The 20843-nt window shown below is 51.7% G+C and overlaps 1 protein-coding gene across 2 annotated transcripts in view; it reads right to left on the minus strand.

Annotated features, from left to right (window-relative positions):
- Synj2 (synaptojanin 2) overlaps positions 1 to 18279 on the minus strand; it is an 84366-nt gene extending 66087 nt beyond the window's left edge. For both annotated transcript variants that reach the window (XM_051206129.1, XM_051206128.1), the window contains exon 1: positions 18045 to 18279. In XM_051206129.1, the coding sequence (XP_051062086.1) occupies positions 18045 to 18171 (127 nt within the window). In that variant the 5' untranslated portion in view covers positions 18172 to 18279. The remainder of the gene's footprint in view (positions 1 to 18044) is intronic.
- Between the last annotated feature and the right edge of the window lie 2564 nt (positions 18280 to 20843).

A 20843-nucleotide genomic window follows, 5' to 3' on the forward strand; every position in this document is an offset into this window, starting at 1 on the left:
AGCATCCTGGGGTAGGGGCTGGCTGGAGTGGGGGTGATCATCCCCTCAGATGGAGCCAGCTTCTCATCTGAGGAAGGACCAGGCCAGTCTAGCCATGTTCCCAGGAAGAAGGCAGCCAAGCCAGCTCCGTAGTTAGTCAAACCGCAGTCAGTCTTCCTATAATATTTTCCACAGTCACATCCCATGAGGAATTGCCAGCAAAGCTCTTCCCACAAGTCAGAAAAATAAAGCTGTCAGCTGAATGCTGCCATCAGCCCAAGACCGAAGGACCACTCAGACCACACTCCTGGGCACGATGTGAAGCCACCTTCATGGGTTTCAGGGTCTCAAGAGGACACACAGGCTCCATTCAAACTCATAGACTCCTTCCCATGTGGACACCGCATCCAGGGTGACTGTCCCTTCCCAGTTACCAGGCTCCGAAGCCTCTCTTTACAATGCTTTCTCTGGGGCATAGAGAGGCTGCCGGAAGGTTGCTAAGCACATTGGAAACCAAAACATCTGTTTGAGGCCGAGACAAAAGCCAACCAGCCAGACAGTCAGCTGCTGAGACACATTCCTGTCCTCCCCTGTCTTCCTCTCCACAAGGAGCTCTGGAGAGAGGGGCATCAAAAAGCAGCAGCCGAGCAAGCAAATGTTCCAACCTCCCATCCGGCTGTGCTGTCCTCCCTCTCAGCCCAGAGAACCGGGAAAGAGAGCAGACTCCCACAGCCAGAGCTGGAATGGGCTCTGGGCAGGGTACCCTCCTACCCGGATTCTCTACTACTCCCCTCCTTTCCCTTCCGGGTTTCAATCCCACCCGGGCCCTTCCAAGATACATTAGCTTGGATGAGGTGAACAGGTCGGGAGGATTTAATCAGCTCCCGCACATGGTTGCTGGAGCACAGGGTTAACCAGAGTCTGGGAATCTGGGGAGGCAATGTGTACCTTAGGAGACAAAGGGCCCGGCATGGATGGGACTGGTCAAACATCTGGCAGAGGAGAGAACTCAGCACTGAACAGCTGTTGTACTCCTTACACAGAGCAGTGGGGTCCAAAGGGGACCACAAGGAAACAAGCAAACCCGTGTGCATGGCCTCCAGAGACTCGGGGGTCTTCTGCAACAACGAGCCATGACTGGACCACCTGCTCCGGAGCAGGGCTTCAGTCAGCCCTCTTCACACGGGAGATCCTTCACTTGGATCCCAACCAGCTGCAGATCCCACTGGGTCCCTTGGCCTTGGCAAACGGACTCTCTGCTCATACCCATTCCTGCAGTTTATCCATCATTTCTTCCTGAACAAACAAGCCAAACTGGTTCCTGGGTTCTTCCCCTACCCCTTCCTTACTCGGGTAGCCCTCCCCTGACGTCCCCTCCCCTTCCCCCTTGTGCATGAACAAGAACACTCTCACCCACCTCCTGAGAAGCCATGGGCTGTGATCCACAAGGGCCTCCTTGCCCTGCATGGGACAGGAGCAAGGTGTAGGGAACCTGAGCTGAGGTGATCAACAACGTGGAAGATTCCACAGGGCAAGATGTCCCTGGGGCCCTGAGGAAGGATATCAGAGGCGTGGCAAGGGCAGTGCCCGGGCTGGGTCTGCCTCAAGAGAGGAGGGAAGCGGGCACAGCCTACGCAGACATGACAGTGCTTTACACAACAACACTCACACTGTGGCACCCTCACAAGGGCACCTGGGAAGAGAGCTGGCAGTTGGGATCAGGATGGGCTTCCCAGCAGCCTTTGCTGTAGCGGTGGGAGTTAGTATGGAAAGGTGAGTCTGAGCGAGCAAGAGTTCAGAAGGCGGGGGAGGGGTGGTCACTGGGCACACAGGGCAAAGCTGGCGAGCAGGTGTGTGGCGAGCAGGTGTGTGGCGAGCAGGTGTGTGGCGAGCAGGTGTGTGGCGAGCAGGTGTGTGGCGAGCAGGTGTGTGGCGAGCAGGTGAGGGGCGAGCAGGTGTGGAAGCTCTCCCCTGACTACTTTCTTTCCTCTGTGAAGCTGGAGGCACATTGGTTAGGCGAGGGAAGGGGCGTTGCTGGCTTGCGAAGACGGAGGGAGGGTCACGTACAGTCAGATCACTCCCCAGCGACGCCAATCCCCGGTGGTGCCTTCCAACGCTGAGTGTGTACGGAGATGCAGAGGTCTGGATGTGTGCAGGAATCCAGGCAAGACAGGGAAGGAAGAGGTGGCTGCAGGGTGTATCGAGGCTACCGGAACACTGATTGGGGTGAGGATACAGGAGGCAGAGAGGGCAGAGAGGGGCTGACACGGCTCCCTGTGTGTGTGTGCGTGCGCGTGGATGTGTGTGTGTGTGTGTGGGGGGTCCACCCTAGATTGAAATAGGTCTCCAGGTAAGGTGGTCACAGATGCTAGGCCAATCCCAGAGAGCTCCTGCAGGGCACTGAGTGACAAAAACTCCTACATGCTCCAGCCCTTCAGGGGAAGGCCCAGCTTGGAGGAGAGCACACGGCGGAGGGTGGGCTGGCTCTGTGGGAATTGCTGCAGATAGGCTGCACAGCTCCGGAAGGCTGGCAGAAAAGCCAAACAATTGCCCCAGAAGTCGGCCTTCTATAACTCTAGCCCCCAATCCAGAAAACGGCACAATTCTTTTCTTGGGTTGCTCTGATGATGGTGATGAAGCCAGTGGCAGTAGGATTCTGGTCAGCTATGCGTGTTCATGTATGTTGGACATGCTTTGAAGAACACCTGTGAGCCACGCCCAGGGTCTGAATGACCAGGACAGATGAAGACACCAGACACATGTGCGTTCTCCACATTCCCACCTACGCCGTGTTTCAGGGCACACACGTGTGACTCTTCTGGCCCCTTTCTCCATCATAGCCGCTGAGCTGAACAAGCCTGTCTGTGTGTACGGAGGCTCTGACCAACATCAGACTACTCTTATTATTTCCCAAGAAGGACAGGAAAAGTCCTGGAATGACCCTAGTTCCCACCACCTCTTCCTGCTTCAAACTGCTTCCTCTAGCTTACCTGCCAAAGCCCCCCTCCCCCCACCCAGTGCCTAGAGTCAGCACCTGGCCACGGACTGACTAATTATGGCAGAGCAGATTTCCCAAACCACGTCCCCCACGGACACAGCACACCCTGACACCTACTGTGTGTCTTAAGAACAAAAGTTAACCAGGATGTAAGAAACATTGGGCTGTGAGGTACATCACTGCAGGGCTTGGAACAAGAGGACATTTGGCAAGCGACATTCGGTGCCATCTGCCAATGGAATCCTTGGTTCTGGGGGCGGGGCATCTTTGGGAAGAGTGGACCGTTTTGTCTCTGATGCCCAGCACAGATGCTTACCTGAGGGCTTGTTTCAGAGGGAAAGGCCACCCCGGCCCTGCACACTGCAAATCCCTCATTGCCCCCTGACACTAGCATTGAGCTCAGGCCCCAAGCACCTGAGTCTAGACCTGACATTCCCAGCCTAACCGAACGATTGCATCTCAAGGTTGTGACTAGAACCTAAAAAAGTCAAGTCCAGCCTGGGCTTGTCTAGAAACCTTTAGGACCCACCCAGGGAACCAGTACGGGCTAGAACCTAGGTCAGGCCCTGCGCAGGGAAACAGGTGCAGGCCCAGCTGGGTTGGGTGACTGGCAAAGTATGCTCCGGGTGACTCACAGGGCAGCCAAAGATCAATGAGGCCAGAGAAGGGAGGCTGGGCCTTCACTGCTGGGCTCTGACCACACCCAGCACCATGCCAGGCAGAGCTCGCCGTGCCAGCCCCATTGTTGTGGCTGTTTGCACATCTCCTTTGGGAGTCAGTTATGCCCCTGCCAGCCCTCTACGGACCTTTGTGGTCTAGAGGCATTCTTGTGTGCCACGATGACAGCTCTTTGGCCCTTCCTGAGTGGCTAAGGGCTGTAGATTCTCTGTGGCGACTGCTTGCTTATCTTCTAACAAACACTTCCGACATCTTGTCATACAGTACAGTGGTGAAATTTTTGTGTGGTCAAATCTATCAGTGTGACCCAGGGTGAGAGACAGACATGCTATTTCCTCCCCAGCACGCATGCGGGGAAATTCTGAGACAGACACTCCATTCAGTGTTCATCTATGTCTTTGTATCTGTAGAGTTCAACAAAGTATTTCTCAGATCTTTCTGACTTTCTGTGATGGCCTCTGAATCTTTTACTAGTTTTTGTTTGCTTTGTTTTGTTTTTCCTTTTGTTTTGTTTGAGACAAGGGTTCCCTGTACTGTTTTGGAGCCTGTCCTGGAACTCATACTCTCTCTCTCTCTCTCTCTCTCTCTCTCTCTCTCTCTCTCTCTCTCTCTCTCTCTCTCTCTCTCCCTCCCTCCCTCTCTCTCTCTCTCTCACACACACACACACACTCTGCCATGTGATATCATCTACCACTTGGTCCTTATCATAGGCTTGGGCCTCCAGAATTATGAGTGGAAATAAACACCTCTTTGCTTTATAAAAATGCTTCCCTCGGGTATTTTGTTACAACGGAAAATGAAACCAAGACCCTTGGCAACGTCATAAAGGTAGAAGAAAGCCAACTGTTACAATACAACATTGCGTCTGGTAAAAATGACCTTGATTGGCATATAGACTCTAGACAAGAAATCTCAGTAAGTGAATTACATCTTCGAGACAGGGTGTTGTGCTTGGGACTTCCTTAGATGTACGAGCTTTTACAACGGGTTATGTCCTTTTCGTGAACCCTGGAGTTCAAGCATACAGCATTCCTATAGGCCAGCTTCACTCCTACGGATCCTGGGGCTTTAGGATCCGGGAAGGGCTAGTTACCAGACTATCGGCTGTGGGAGCAGTCCCCTGAGTTAGAAGCAGAAGACCCCTACAGGCACACCCAAGTTTCTGCCCTACTCTTTTCTGAGTCTATGTGTCTAGCAAGGCCTATCTGAACATTCAGCGAGACTCCCATCAGGCATCACAGTAGTCAATGGCATCCCCATTTACCAAATATCCACCCTTCCCCACCATACCCCGCCCAGCTGTATGTGCCTGCGGGGAAACAAGCATACGAGTATGTAAGTGTGTACACACACACGTGTGTGTGTGTGTGTGTGTGTGTGTGTGAGCCAGGATTCAATGCTGGGTATCTTTGACAACTGCTTTCACCTTATCTCGGAGGTAAGGTCTCCAAATGAAGCCAGAGCTGCCTGATTCTGCTAGACTGGCTGGCCACTGAATGTCTGGGGACCCCTGTTTCTGTTTCCCAGAGCTAGGATTATAGGTGAATGGTGGGACTGGATTGTTTCTTAGAGCTAGGATTATAGGTGAATGGTGGGACTGGATTGTTTCTTAGAGCTAGGATTATAGGTGAATGGTGGGACTGGATTGTTTCTTAGAGCTAGGATTATAGGTGAATGGTGGGACTGGATTCTTCTTCTCTTTCCCTTCCTTCTCTTCCTCCTACTTCTCCTTGACACTGGATTTCTCTGTCCTGTAATTTACTCTGTAGTCCAGGCTGGCCTCAAACTCACAGAGGTCCACATGCCTCTACCTCCTGAGTGCTGGGATTAAAGGTGTGCACCACCATCACCACCCAGCTGGGCTTTTTTTTTTTTTTTTTTTTTTTTTTAATGTGAGTGCTGGGGATTTGAACTCAGGTTACTTCATGGAATACCAAGCTCTCTCCCCAAACCAAATGACTACCTTTCTCATAAGCCAAAGTAATCCATCAGTGCGAGCCTGTTTAGGCTAAAGCAATCCATCAATGCAAGTCTGTGTAAGTTCTTACAGTGTTTTGAAAGAGTGCTGGCCCCCCCCCCCCCCCGGCTCAGCTTGGTCCCCAGCTGGTGGTGCTCTTTGGGGATATTAGAAATCTTTAAGAGCTGGAGCGTTACCAGAGGAGGTACACCACTGGGGTGGGCTTTGAGGGTTTACAGTCTCACCCGCTTCCAGTTTGCTCTCTCTGCTTCCTGCTTGTGAATGGAAATATAATCAACTTCCTGCTCTTATCAGCTGCCACACCTCCCCTGTCATTATAGACTCTCCTGCTGGGGCCGTAAAACCAAAAAGAGAATCTATAAATTGCCTTGGTCATAGCTTTTTTTTTTTTTTTTAATCATAGCAACAAAAAGTAACTAACACAGGCGCCCGTCTGTCACACTGCCCTGGCTGGCGGCCTGTGTCACTGCTGTTTTTCATCTGGTAGACTTGATAGTCGCCAATCATTTACAAACCTCCTGGCCTTGTTCTTTCCTACACCACCCAACAGTGTAGACGGAGCCTCTCCCACACCAAGAGTGTACTGACTAAGACAGGCGATGCCCCAGGCCTCTTTACACGTACCATGCTTCAGTGTTGGATATCGTTTCTTTGCAAAGTGCCACGCACATGTACCATGACTCAGGGTAGGGTCTAAAATCAACGGAGACTTATTCCTCCGCAGCTCTGGGGGATGACGTGGGAAGGGCCATTTTTCCTTGCTTGTGAAGGACAGGTGTGTGTGTTCTGGCTTACAGCAGCTCACAGCCAGTGAGCCCAGGAAAGGTGATGGATGAGGAAGGGGAGGAGAGGGTGGTGGATACAGGGTCCTGCAAGGCTCCACAGGACTACTGCAAGGGGAAGAGGGATGGATGGCGAGGAGCAACGATTAGAGGGCAGCGGCTGGTAGGACCATTAGGAAGATGTACAGTCCAGGGGACAGCAAGGGTAGTCAGGGGCTAGACTCTGAAGGTGATGGGAGTGAGGGAAGGTACTGTGTAATCAGTAGCATTTTAATTTCTAACGCTAGAGCGGTAGAGCTGTGGGTAGGCTGGCTGGGGCTGAGGAAAAGAGGAATCGGGATGTCAATCGGTTTCTGTCACAAAGGATTGCGTGGGATAGGAAGACTGAGTGAGGACAAGCCAGTTTGTGAGGCGGGGTCCCAACTGTACATAAAACTCTGAATTCCTCATTTTGCTCATGGTGTCCTCTGAAGAACACAGCGCATTTCCCATGGATTATAGCTTCGGTACATTGCTGATTCTCAGAAACTGCAGGGAGAGGAAACCTCCTCCTCCTAGATCCTCTAATTGACAAACCGGGGTATATGGGAAGGTTATGGAGTTTTATCTGTTGACACCGAAAAGTGGCCACTTCATGAGCTCGCCGGGTCTAAGGAACTATCGCCCAGTCTATTTCACAGCTCTGAGGGTTATCAACCATCCCGGCATCCTTTCAAGTTGCTGATAAAATACCCTGAGATAAAAGCAACTTTAGGTCTGTTTATTCTGCTAACAATTCCAAGTTATGGCCGCAGTCTATCATTTCAGGGTCGCCAAGGCAGGTACTTGAAGCAGCTGTTGGCATCACACCACACCACAGACGAGGGCAGAGAGGGACGCATGTGTCCCTGGCTGAGTTCACCTTCCCCATCTCACCCAGTCCAGGAGCCCCCGAGCCCGGGGGGGGGGGGTGCCACCCAAGGTGGGTGAGCTTTCCCACCTCAACTAATCAAGTCAGGACACCCAGCTCCTCGCCTCCCACACAGATCCACAGGCCAACCTGACCCGAGCAATCTCTCATTGGGACCGTCTCCTCAGGCACCTCGGGACCAGACTCTCAGAGTTTCTTGGCGCCCGAGATGGGCATCAACACCGTAAGCTCCTCATTGTGTTTGTAAAGAGGAGACAGCCAGGAAGTGGAGGAGTCAGCTCCGAAGCTCACGCCTTCTTGGGCAAGCGCCTTCCAAGTCTTCTCAGCCCTGCCACTCACGCCCCGTGACCACACGTGACAGACAGCAGCTTCTTCGGTGGTCCGTGCCTGAAGGGTACAGCTGGGCTCCACCGCCCGGGCCCCTCAGCAGGAGCCAAAGAACAGCAGCCTTCTCTTAAAAATAATATTCTCAACACACAGATTTATCAGCCGCTGACAAGATCCCTGCTGAAGCTAAGTTCATATATCGTACACCTCATTAAAACACACATAAAACAGTAGCTTACGGGCCCAGACACGCAAACTGTCCCCTATCTAGTCAAAGGACAACCAGTTACTTTCTCATGGAAGGCATCTATCAGTTTCTTTTCTATCGTCACTACCAAGGCAAGGAGCAAACAAACAAAAACAAACAAATGTGCATCAATTTAAGGCTCATGGTTCCAGGGGCTTAGAGTCCATGCCAGTCATGGCAGGAGTCACAGCAGCAGCAGGCTCAGTGCTAGAGCAGTAAGCTGAGTGAGCGCTCACATCTGCTGTACAAACAAGCAGCAGAGAGAGAGAGGGAGGGAGAGAGAGGGAGAGAGAGAGAGGAAGAGAGAGAGAGGAAGAGAGAGAGAGGGAGGGGAAGGGAGAGGGAGGGAGGGGGAGAGAGGGAGGGAGGGAGACGGGGGGGGGGAGGAAGGGAGGGAGAGCGCCCTAGAACACCGGAGACTGTGGGGCCATTCTCTTAGAAACTACTACAGCAGCCATGCTCGCCATTAAACCGCCAATGCCATACCCCACACCCAAAACAAGTCAGCCTGCCTTTTAATGTTATACCATCATGAAAACGTAGTTTGAAAACAGACAATGAATGGCAAGTGTCTAGAGGTTGATATTTGGCTCCTCCCTCCCTCTTCATCTTCTTTTATTATTATTATTATTATTATTATTATTATTATTATTGTTATTATTATTATTATTTGGAGAGAAGATTCCTCTGCAGCTTTGGAGGCTGTCTTGGCACTCACTTTGTAGACCAGGCTGGTCTTGAACTCACAGAGATCAGCTGCCTCTGCCTCCCGAGTGCTGGGGTTAAAGGCGTGGGCCACCACTGCCTGGCTTCACTTGCCTTTTAATAAGACTCTAACAGAGGGCCCTAGAATTAGTTTAGTGGTAGTGTTTGCCTAGCATGCTCAAGGTGCTGAGCTCAACATCTAGCTGTGGAAAAAGAAAATCCCATCTTAGGTTAGAGCCCAGGTTATGTAAGGAACATCTGACCAGGCTGGGTACACACTCACTACTAAAAAATTAAATTGCAAAACTTTAAATTGTAAAATACAGTGGCTACCAGAGCGTCCCCAGAATGAACATGTTTCCGGTCACACAGTCACACAAACTCCAAGCAACTGCAACTGTAGTTCATTTGGTAGAATGTGGGATGCCAGAGCTCAGTTCCCAGCACCACAGACCCCAGGCACGGTGGTGGGTTTCCCAGCACTCACTCATGAGGCGCAAGTAGGGGGATCAGAAATTCAAGATGATCTCATCTTCAGGGGTTCAAGGCCAGCCTGGGACATGAGAGCATATTCCAATATGAGCTTCGGCTGTTGTGTAGCTCAGAATGGCCTTGAATTCTGTTCTTCTGCCTGAGCCTCCCATGCCCTGTCATTACAGGTGTGTGCAGCAATGCAGCCTTGATTTGGCTTGACGGTTTTTGCTAGTTGCTGGATCAAGGACACAATCTCAGGTATGTTCATTAATTCGGAAGCTAAGCAAAATGAAAATCACATCTCACAGCCTCATTAGATGGTTTCCTTGCCAGATCGCTTCTCTTAGGATTTAAATTCAGAGTATTTTAAGCCCTTATTGCTTATCGGTTAAGTCTTTTTTTTTAAAAGGTGGGGCTGGGGCGATGGCTCCGTGTTAAGAGTGGGCAGCCTGTGGCTCAATCTCCAGAGGACCTCAGGGGGCACCTGCACACACACGTGACCATTAGCTCCAGATCATGAATCTGAGCTACGGAAGGATTAATTGACTTCCTCAAGGGAAAATGGCACAAGGAGACGAAGCTCTTACTCAGGTCTCTTCTCCCAAGCTAGTGACTGGGAACAAAGCTTCACTGCTTAAAGTGTGGTCTGAGGGCCAGCAGTGATGGTGAGAAATATGATTAACGAGGCCCCGCCCCACCAGGCCCCGCCCCACCAGGCCCCGCCCCACCAGGCCCCGCCTGGTCCCGCCCCTGAGGCAGACCATATTTCAAGATCCCTGGAGGTGTGGATGGAGAATCGGGGTTTTGCAACACTGCTGTACCAGTCTTGCTGGTTTACGACTAGCAGAGAAGGGGCCCAAAGCCAACCATAAAGGCTAAGATGTCCCCTTACTGGTCCCCTGGTCAAGGCAGTCATCACTTTCCCTAAGGAATGCGCACCAAGCTCCAGATCCCGGAAGCTAGGCAAGCAGTCTCTCATTCACTCAGCTCTGCTTCTCTAGCTGTGGACCCGCCTCCTCTCAGGAAGAGAAGGTATCTGAGACCCCATAGTAAACCAGGCATCCCATGTCATGGCCTTATGTCCCACTGTCCCAAATGCCTCGAAGAGGTCAGTTTTCCATGTGCAACGGCTACCTACTCTGCTATTGACTACTGATGGGCGGGGCAGGCAAGCGAGGGGTTTGCTGGGGGGATAGAAGGTGGATTGTAGTTTGACTTTTCTGGGTAAAGACTTCCAACACCCCGAATCATCTACACAGTCACCTGCACCCTGCCCTCACACAAAGGCGGTCCTGATGTGAGGGAGGAATTCTGCACTGGCTGCCAGGCTCACTGCCCACCACATCTCCTGGGCCTGAGCATCTGCTACAAATACTATGTCTCCCCCACCGGCAAAGCCTATAGCAGCCTTGAAATGTGGCTCTGAGCCTTCCCAAGACCTGTAAGGATGGGGGCCCTGTTCTCACCTAAAGTAGACATCCTCTGATGACAGAACAGGAGCTTGCCTGCATGCTGGGCATGGGCCCAGGAGAGCAGGAGAAGACAACCATCAGCCTCCCGGGGTTGGAGGCGTTGCAGAATCTACAGAGAGGGAGGCAGCTGCCTGACATGGCAGGCTTCACCAGGGTATCCCATTTCCCTTAAAAAGCTGCTTTTAGATTAAATTCAGACCTCCGTGTTTGTACTTCAGGACATGTTCCTGTACCTTGGGTCATCCAGGCCACCAGAACAAGTTAGCACCTGCCCTCCGAGGCTAACGTTCTCCCAGAGAATCCTGCTCCGAAACATTTGTTAAACCAGGGAACGCCGGGATAAAGTCATAGTATCCTGCCAGCTCCGTATGTCACAAGTACAGAGAGGTGTGACCTACCTGCCAGGTGCACCTACCCTTCCCACACAAACCCTCTGCAATAATGCCAGTGCCTGCCTAGCGGCGCCTTTGTGCAAAGCACACCTGCCTGGCAGAGCATCCTTCTCCTGCCGGAACAGGCTAAGCAGCAAGAGGAAGGCGCAGGCAGATCGGCCCCCACAGTGCCCATCTCACTTAGGAACAAGTTCTGACTCACATCCAGAGCTTGGGATGGCCCAGCCCTACGTCCCCATCTGCATCCGCCCTCACACTCCAAAGGAGTGCCTTTGGGGAGCTTGAGGTGCCAGCATTTCCTCTTCATAGTAACTGTCCTATATCACTGTGACCGAACAGCATGGCCAAAGCAACTTTTAAAAGAAAGCGTTTCATTGAGGGCTTGCCTACATCATCAGAGGGTGAGTCCATGCAGAAGGGTGGGTCATATGGGCGTTTGAAATCCCTAAGACCACCCTTGGTGACAACTCCTGCAACAATGTCATTACCTCCTAATCGTTCCTAAACAGTTCCACCAACTGGGGACTAAGACTATGAGGGCCACTCTCATTCAACCCCCCCCCCCCCAGTGTGGAAACTGCCTTTCACTCTGTGCCTGGATACTGCATCAGGCTGTCCATGCTAGGGAGGATCAAGAGGGCCCCTGCTCAGCTCTGTCCCCAGGGGATACAGGCTTGAAGCACACACATCCCGATAAGTGTCAGATTTGCCATTTGTAACACCCCAGCTCTCCCCAAAATGTGGGTGACTTGTTTCCAAGCCGGAGCCTCCTCTGGGGGGGGGGGGAAGTGTGTCAGATGAAATGAGCTCTAATCAGATGGGCTGTATAGTGGATATGCTCACCAGGAAGTCTATAGGACAAGCGAGTCATTCTTCAAATATCTACTGGCTTATTGTTCTAGCAAGAATGGCATTTTTTTTTCCCACTGGACATGTCCTCTGGGATGGGCTTTACACAAATCACAGTCCCGCCACTAACTAGAAGTGAAACCTCAGACAGGTTCTTAAATAAGTTGATGTATGTAAACCACTTAGAATGGCATCTAGCTGGCATCATCAAACACTAGCTGGCTGTTACGAAGCTGGACTGAAGTTTATTTAACTTGGTGGGGGGGGGACTTTCAAACCTACTGCAGCAAATCTCCTTGATGCAAAACAGGCTGGTGATCTGTGAGTATTTCCTGACCTGACTGATCCAGGCAAAGCTGTGGCCCTAAATACTTTTGAAGGGTTCTCATTCATTATCACAATTTGCCCACAAAACTAGTCCCAGGGAGGTTAAACCCTTCCAGTAGGGTCTTCAAACTAGGAAGTGCCCTTAGCTGGGCTGCTGTGGACTGAGGCACACAGCCTTGTGTCCTACAGAGGGAGCGAAGGGCTCTGGAACATAGACACTTCCAGACACCTACCTGGCCTTATTTGTTTCTAGTCTCTTAGTGGGTTAGCCACCAAACCACACGACTACTCAGAAATGATGCAGCATGTTTCCCAAGTCTAGCCTGGATCATTTTATCCGGGCTTGAAAGGCAATTCAAGTAGAGGAAGAAACGGTCTCTGTCCTCATTCGGTAAGGCTGCAGAAACTGAGCAGCCAAAAAAAAAAAAAATCACAGAGGGGAAACTAAATACCCTAGATACGATGCTGAAGTAGGTCATGGCCTATAGACTGGCACAGGTCCCCAAAGCAGGCCAGCCTGGCAACCTGTAGCGCCTAGGGCAGAGGACTATGGGCCTCTGTACCTCCTATGTTGAACTGTCTCTGTTTTTAATCAACCTAGAGAACTTAAGCAAAACACATTCGGTCCTCCTGCTCTGAGGAGAAGCGTTTCCCAAGTCTAAAATGTGGCCAACAGGTAGAGCTGCCACAGCCTGGTCCCTTATCGTCCACTGGCCACCCCCCCACCCCCCCGCTGCCTCAGTGGCCCGCTGCTCCTGCCAGGGATCTCAAGTGTACACCTACCCTAGTAACCTCATCCCTAGGGGCCTATGGTCAGGAACCCTGAGGAGTCCGTCTCTGCAGTAGGCAACAGGCTGGACAATTTGCATAGCAAGTTGCCAGGTTCTGTGGAGCAGGGGAATCCAGATGGGCAAGCTCAGAGGCTACAGCCGCTCAGGGAGTCCCGAGGAAAGCAGAGTTCTTCAGTTAAGAATCACTAACTCCCAAACGGCCAGAATCAGCTCCCGCTGTTTCTGCTATGGAAACCCGTCAAGTCGATTGTGAGCTTACACAGCCTGTAGCGGACAACAGTTAGCAGCTACAGTGTGTTGAACATTTCAAGATGGCTGACAGTAAATTTAAACTTCTTACCAAAAAAAAGTAGTATTTGAAACGAGTGTATTAGATAGCCTCATTTAATCATTCCACATCATAAAGCACGTTTTATATATCATAATGTCAATCTGTCCCCATAAAGACATCTACTTTTTAAATTTATGGGGAAATAAAACAAATTGGACAGAAATGAGAGAAAAATGGGAGGAAAAAATGTAAAATCTCACTTGGCACAGAACAAATGAAATTTTAGCTTCTTTTTATCTACTGGGATAGGTGGAAAAATTAACATATTGATATCCACCAATTCTACATCTAAGTCTATGAAGGTAGATTTCTTTCCCTCTCTGCATGCTTGAACGTTTTTTTGATCCATGCTATCACAGTGAGAGCCTAGTCAGAACTGAAATGGTGGTTTTTGCATCAGGAAGGGACGACATGCTTACCTAGCTTCCATTTCTGTCAATATGGCACAGAGAAACCCTACAGCGTCACGTGGGACTCATTGGCTGTTGTGGCCCTGGCACGGTACTCAAATCATGAGAGTCGGGGCCTTCCCATCTGCACCACTATTCTGGGGAACCTGTACAATGGCCCCTTAGTGGTTCTCTGTGATGCTCTTAAACAGATCGAACTTCAACCCAGTGGCCACATCAGTTCGGGCTACAGTTCTAAAGGGCCCTAGCTGGGCTCATGGCCACCTCACTAATTCAAACCAAACATGGCTGTGGCGTCTATACAAACGCTGGGTTGCCTGGGAGGAAGCCAGCTGTCCATGCACAACCTTCCCTCTGGAAACCCCTGCAAAATTTTGGAGCACTCAGCATTTAAGTTTCTCAAGCTTCTTCCCCACCTCCCCCAGACTGCCATCCGCCGACAGACACAAGGCTAGGAGGATGAGGGGCAAACCCAGGCGCAAACACAGGGCTGCTCCCCAGCCACCCTTCCTGGGGGCTCTGTAGAGCCCTGAACTTTGAAAGCAACTGAAATCCAATGAGGATCAACGCGGTTCCTGGGTTTACCCTGAGTCTAAGAGACAGAGACAAGACAGCAGGTACTGTGGCCTCAGCCCTCAAGGACAGAACACCTGTATGCTACGAAGAAGGTTCCAGACGCTAGCTCAGGTTACCCCCAGACTCCAAAAGTCTTCCAGGCCGGTGCCTGCCTCTGTACTGCTTCTGTCTCTGGGGATCTATCATCAGTGATCCACACAGAATAGGACTAAAGTTATTTTTTTCAACAAGCCTGCTAGCAGGCAAGGGGAGCTTACGTGATGACCATCAGAGAAGTTCAGTGTGGGAGAAGACGCCAGTTCAGAACAGGCGAGGGCAGGTTACAGAGTCCTTCCCTCAACATTCATACAGCCTTAGTATTTCCCAAACTCAATATCCAAGCCAAGACTCCATCTTCCCAAATCGTCTAAGAAGTTTACAGCAGAACACAGTCACTGAACACAAGGCATTTATTTCTCAAGATGGCACCTCCACTAGGAAATGTACACGGAAGATGCCGGCTCATTGTGTGGGCAGGGATGCACTCACAGCTGTTGGATCACTCACGGAAACCACCTATCATGCCCAGGAAATGTTTGGACAGAGCTTAGAACACAGGGGCCGGGAACAACCAATCCCTGCATGGCAGGAATCTGCACTCCATTAGGCTCCCAGTCCCCAGACTCACTGGGAACACCCAGCATAGGAAACCGAGGCTGAAGAGAAACGTGCGGCTGCCACACCCCTTACCGGTACAGGAGTCAGGATCAGACAGCCATAAACGTACTGTCTTCACATCCTATCTGTGCCTCCCTCTCCCACTGCTATTACCACTCAGGAGAGAGCACATCTTCCTCCTTCCCCTGCTTCCTTAGGCGGTTATTTATCTGGGGGGGGGGGCTGGAGAGTTGGCTCAGCAGGTAAAACAGTGGCTGCTCTCCCAGAAGACTCAGGTTTGATTCCCAGCATCCACATGGGGACCCAGAGCTACGTGTAACTCCAGTTTCAGGGGATCCAATTCACTCTCCGGACATACATGCAGGTGAAACACCCCGAAACATAAATTTTAAAAAACATATAAAAAAGGTTAGCTGAGTGTGGTGGCACACACATTTAATCCCAACAATTGGGGGATAAAGCCAGGTGGCTCTCTGTGAGTTCTAGGCCAGCCCAGGCTCTAAGACACTGTCTCAAAAAAAAAAAAAAATGTATCCTTATTTTTATGTATATGGATGTTATGCCCTTCTGCCTGAATATGTCTGCACACCATATGTGCCTAGTGACCTCAGTGGCCAGAAGAGGGCATCAGGCCAGGAACTGGAGTTAGACAGTTGTAAACTGCCATGTAGGTGCTCAGAACCAAAGCCCTAGTCCTCTGGAAGAGCAGCCATCACTCTCTTAAAGAGCTAAGGCTTTCCCCATCCCTTGGGGAAAAAGAAAAAGGTCAAGGAAAAGAAGAAACATCCAACAGTGAAGTATTTAGGATGTTTTAAAGGTATGAGAATAATCGGGGCAGGGGTGGCACACACCTTTGATCCCAGCACTCAGGAGGCAGAGGCAGGGGTATCTCTGTGAGTTCGAGACCTGCCTGGTCTACAAGAGTGAGTTCCAGGACAGGCTCCATAGCCACAGAGAACCCCTGTCTGGGGGGTGGGGGTAGGGGTAGTGTGACAACTTTCTATAACAAAAAGGCTCTCTGTGATCCTTTCACAACATTATCAGCAAATGTCTTTAAAAATAAACAGAAGTTTCATTTCATTGACCAAGAAAAACAGACTAAAAGCTGTAAGTAGCTGGGTGATGGTGGCACATGCCTTTAATCCCAGCACTTGGGAGGCAGTGGCAGCTGGATCTCTGTGAGTTCAAGAGCACCCTGGTCTACAGAGTGAGTTCCAGGACTGCTAGAGCTGTTAAATAGGGAAACCCTGATCAGAAAACAACAGCCAACCAACCAACCAACCAAACAACAACAAAAACCCCACAAAAATACCAAAAACCAAACCAAATCAAACTAAGTAATTGCCTACTGAAAACAAAAGGCTAGATGAAGGAAGAGATGGGTAGAACACAGGAGAGGGCTGAGAATGTGACAATTCTTTCCATTACAACCTCTGCTGTAAAATCCAAAGCACTGTATCACCCATGCCATGGAAATGCATCACAGCCCAAACTTAACTGCCTGATGGACGCCACCTGTTCCAGGCGTCTTCAACAGCATGCTCACCGGTGTTGAATTTTGCTGAGCAGCCCATCTGAAAGGCATTTTATTCTCTTTGATGACACAGGAGGTTTCTACCATGAAATTAATCTCTGGATTCTGATAAATGTGTTATGCAGTAGACTTCTAAAATGGGATGGAAATTTCCATGGTTTTCTTTCAAGGCTGTGACAAATGACCAAACTTGGACTTTTCAGGACAGAAACCCCAAATTGGGATAACGTGACCATTATGCCGTGACTCTGTACACTTCTGACACAGAATACAGGAGACACTGCATCCCTAATCAAGTCACTGACAGACAGCAAGCAAGTTATCTGCTGTTTGCCTTTTCTGTGTCTGTAACTTGCCTGTTTTGAGGCGTGACTAAGCTGCCTCATCTGGATCTTGCCACTGATGCTCCCACAGCAAATTGCTGGGGCTTGGGGTGTGTCCCACCACACCCAGCTACATAAACTACACATTAGCAGCATGGTCCCGGGAAGCGGAAATAGATATGCTCCTTTTAAGACATGTGCATATATACACAGATATCTATGTTGTAACCCGAGTCAGTGCATACAAACACAAAAGGGCTAGAGACAAAGCACTATGCAAGTGAGTGCTTGTTACATTTGTTACCTCCAGAAGTACAACTGTCCTGTCGAGCTAGGAATACCAGGAGGGTGGACAACTGGACACCCGCTGTTGAAAGCCTGCCTGTCAGGGTTCATCATTAAAATCCTATCAATTCTAGCTGACTTCTGGCTTTATGCTAGCTATCTAGACCTTCTTGCAAATGTCAATTACAAAACTAGGGATCCGGAAGCAGGCCATACCAGGAAGCCACACACCGTATGACATCACCAAAGCAGCTGCACACAAGACTGTGCTGCCTAGAGCAAGCGTCTTGGCATCTCTAGGCCTCAGTTTGTTTATGTTTAACATGGGCTAAAACTGTAAAACTGCGTGAGATTATGTCTCTAAGGTCCTTATCACAATGCCAATGTCAAGACTTCTGGAGTTTGGCGACAGAATACACTGCTTTGCTGTCACCTAACACCCAGGACACACACAAAATCAACAGAAAGAATATCTGCATCCAGGGTTCTGATGCCTCCGGCCAAGGCGACAAAGAAGGGCACCATCGACGGTTCTCAGTCTCTTTTGGTGACCGAGTGACCACCTCTTCAGGCAAGGCCAAGTAGCTGAAGTGTATTTATTCAACAGGTGCACAAGCAAAGGGACACTAGGTGGCTTCCTCCTCAGGGCAACCTCCTTAGGGTGTTCAGAGCATGCGAAGCTTCCGGACTGAGAGCCAAGAGCGAAATCAGAGCCAGCTGGCTCTGTAAGAACAGATGCCCGGGACGAGCGCAGCCAGAGACCACCTGCCCCCTCCCCGAGGCGAGCGCGACCCCTCACTCATCCAGGAACGCCAGCTCTCTCGGGTCCCCTGTACCACGTACTCCCTGGAACAAGCGCCCTTGGCGGTTCCCCCAGCCACCGTGGTCCGCCCCGTCGGGGAACCAAGACCCGCTTGGTCCCTAGGTCTCCACTAGTGAAGGAGGTCGCCCTCACTAATTCCCTTCCTCCCCACCCCAGGCGTCGCGAGCACCGAAGGGAGGGGGGTGTCGACACTTACCCAACGTGGCCACCGCGCCGGCCTCGAAGAGCAGGCAGTCGCCACGGCCGCGCGCCTCCAGCAGCACACTGCCCGGGCCCGTGGGGTCCAGCCGCGCCAGCAGCCGCAGCCCTTTGCTCAGCGCCATGGGCACCGGGAACTGACGGGAGCCCGGGGCCGGGTCCCGCCCGAGGGCGCGCAGCTTCCAGGAGTTTCACTTTGCGCCCGGCTCTGGCGCCGCGGGCTCCTCCCAGTCCTCCTCCTCTTCCAACTCCCGGCCCAGCTGCGCGGCCCCGGGCAGGTGAGGTGGCGCCGCCACCCGGCCGCTCCGTCGACGGCCGCGTGCGAACCACGGCGGGGACCGGGACGGCGGGGACCGAAGCCGCCGTGCGCCCCGGGCGTCCCGCGCGCCGGCTGCCGTTCACCCGATGCTCCGGGATGGTCCTCCCGGCGGTGGGCGGCCGCGGCCGAGGGAGATTCCACACATTCCTGGCCGCCGAGGAGGCTGCAGCCGCGGGAAGCCTCCCGAGCCGGGACCCTGCCTGGATTCCCGCAGCCTTATATGGGCAGCCGGGGGCTGCGGGCTGAGCAGGGGCGGGAAACCCCGCCGCCGCCGCCGCCTTCCACCTTCCAGGCCCCGCCCGGCACAGCGACCCCTCCCCAATAACCCCCCCATCCGTCGCGTTGTGCGACAACCGCCCCCCAGGAAACTTTGAACCCTGTGCCTCAGTCTCCCGGGTGGGGCTGCAGAAGCATTAAAGTGACCTTAATGAAGATGATTGAGTTCACACTCGTGAGTGCTGTGTGTGTGTGCGTGTGTGCGTGCGCCTGACACACTCCTTAAACGCTCTTCTACTGGGACTTTGGTTCACTGTCCAAGCCGGACTGGTGTGTGTTTGTAGACAGAGGTTGTGCAGTGTCCGCAAGAGCTGGGATGTGACACAGCTCTTGCAGCCCCTCCCCCCCCCCCCGCCCCATTTACCACGTGACCTTGACCACTGCACCTGGCCTTGCCTATGATCATCACGTGGTGAACAATGCTTCTCGCACCTGATGGTCGCAGCATGTGTTCTTCCTTAATGTAGTTTGTGGTCTGCAGCCTTCAAGCAACCTGAGGAGAGGGCCCAGGTCCTTCGGGATTGGTCTGCTGGGGAGGGGAAAGGGCAGCTGGATGGAACTGGAAGAACCTTTGAGTGGGTTTGAAGGTTTTTGTTTCCTTTTCCAGTGTGATGGCTCCAGAGCAGCAAGTTCTGATCAGGCCCTCCCCTAGAGCTGGGCTCCTGTCTGCCAACCCCGTTCTGCTGTGTTAAGAACAAGAGAGGGCCAGCTTGGCCTTCGGAGGCTGGGCAGTGGGGGCACACACCTTTAACCCCAGCACTGGGAGCAGAGGCAGGCGGATCTCCCTGACTCGGAGGCCAGCATGGTCTATAGAGCGAGTTTCAGGACAGGCAGGGCTACACAGAGAAACCCTGTCTCAAAAACAACCCCCCCCCCCAAAAAAAAAGTTTAGCAGACTGGCCTTTTCCTTTGAGAGATGTAATGAGGTGTCCCTGGGACAGTGTGTATGCTCAGATGCTTATGCTGTCATGGCACTGACTCATTCTGCTTCCGTGTTTAATGCTCTTACTTCATGTGCATGAATGTTTCCCTACATGTGTGTGATATATGCCACCTGCATGCGTTCCCCAGGAAGGCCAGAAGAGAGCATGAGATCCCCTGGAACTGGAGTTAGGGGTGGTTGTGTGAGTTACCATGTGGGTGTTGGGAACTGAACCCCAACCCTCTTCAAGGTCAATGAGTGCGATTCACTACTGAGCTATCTACCCAGATGTTGTCTTCTAGTGTTGTGACACATGCCATGAACAAGAGCAATCAGGTAGAAGTTATTTCCTCTTACAGGTCACAAGCCTTCACTGAGGCACGTCAGGGCAGGAACTCCAGCCAGCTCTGTGGATCAGACTGGTCTGCAACTCGGGGATGTGGCTGCCTCTGCCCCCCAGGTGCTGGGATTAAAGACGTGCTTTACCACAGCAGTCTTGCAGTCCTTCGATCTAGGACCACCTGCCCACTCACGGCATCACGCACAGTGGACTGGCGCCTCCCACATCAATCATTTAATCAAGAAGATGTCTGTGGAAGCCTAAGGCCCAAGGCCCAGGAACGATGAAGGGCTACCTGTCTTACTGACTTGAGAGTTACCTTGTAGGTTTCCTGGTGTCGCCATCACAGACACAGCTCCATCGTGGCAGAGTCTACCCTCTGTATGTTAGCAGGAGCCGTGTGGTGTGTCAGGGGATCTGAAATCACTTGTCCCAACTGCCTGGAAAACTTGTCTGGGCCTGTTGGTTATTCTCAACAGGTGATAGGGAGTGTTGACAGGAATGACTGGTTTGGAAGTGCAGTTTGGCATTACTTGTTAAAAAAAAATGGCGTATAGAATAGTGATAATCACTCTAGACTCACTACAAACATACGCACATACAACTCAACACAACTCAAGACCTGAGAACTGGGTGTAGGCCCCATGGCTTTCCAAGTTAGTAGAACCTTCCAGACTGCAGTCTCTCTGCGGATGGCACCAGAGTCAAGTCCCCCAAAACCCAGGATACAAAAAAAGCCTCACCCACCTGTGCTTGGCAGCTCCAGGTTGTCACACAGACTCAAGTGTGCTGTAAGGTCGGAGCCCAGAGGCCACGGGACAAGTGCTTGCTTTTCCTCCTAGTCTATTCCTGGAAGTCAGCAAACCCGTTAGACAGGGATGGAAGAGTATGGGGCTGTGGCTGGCATGAGCACCGGTAGCTCTAGCATGTATGGGGGACT

Source organism: Phodopus roborovskii, unplaced genomic scaffold (assembly GCF_943737965.1).
Source record: "Phodopus roborovskii unplaced genomic scaffold, PHOROB, whole genome shotgun sequence".
In the NCBI taxonomy this organism is placed as follows: Eukaryota; Metazoa; Chordata; class Mammalia; order Rodentia; family Cricetidae; genus Phodopus; species Phodopus roborovskii.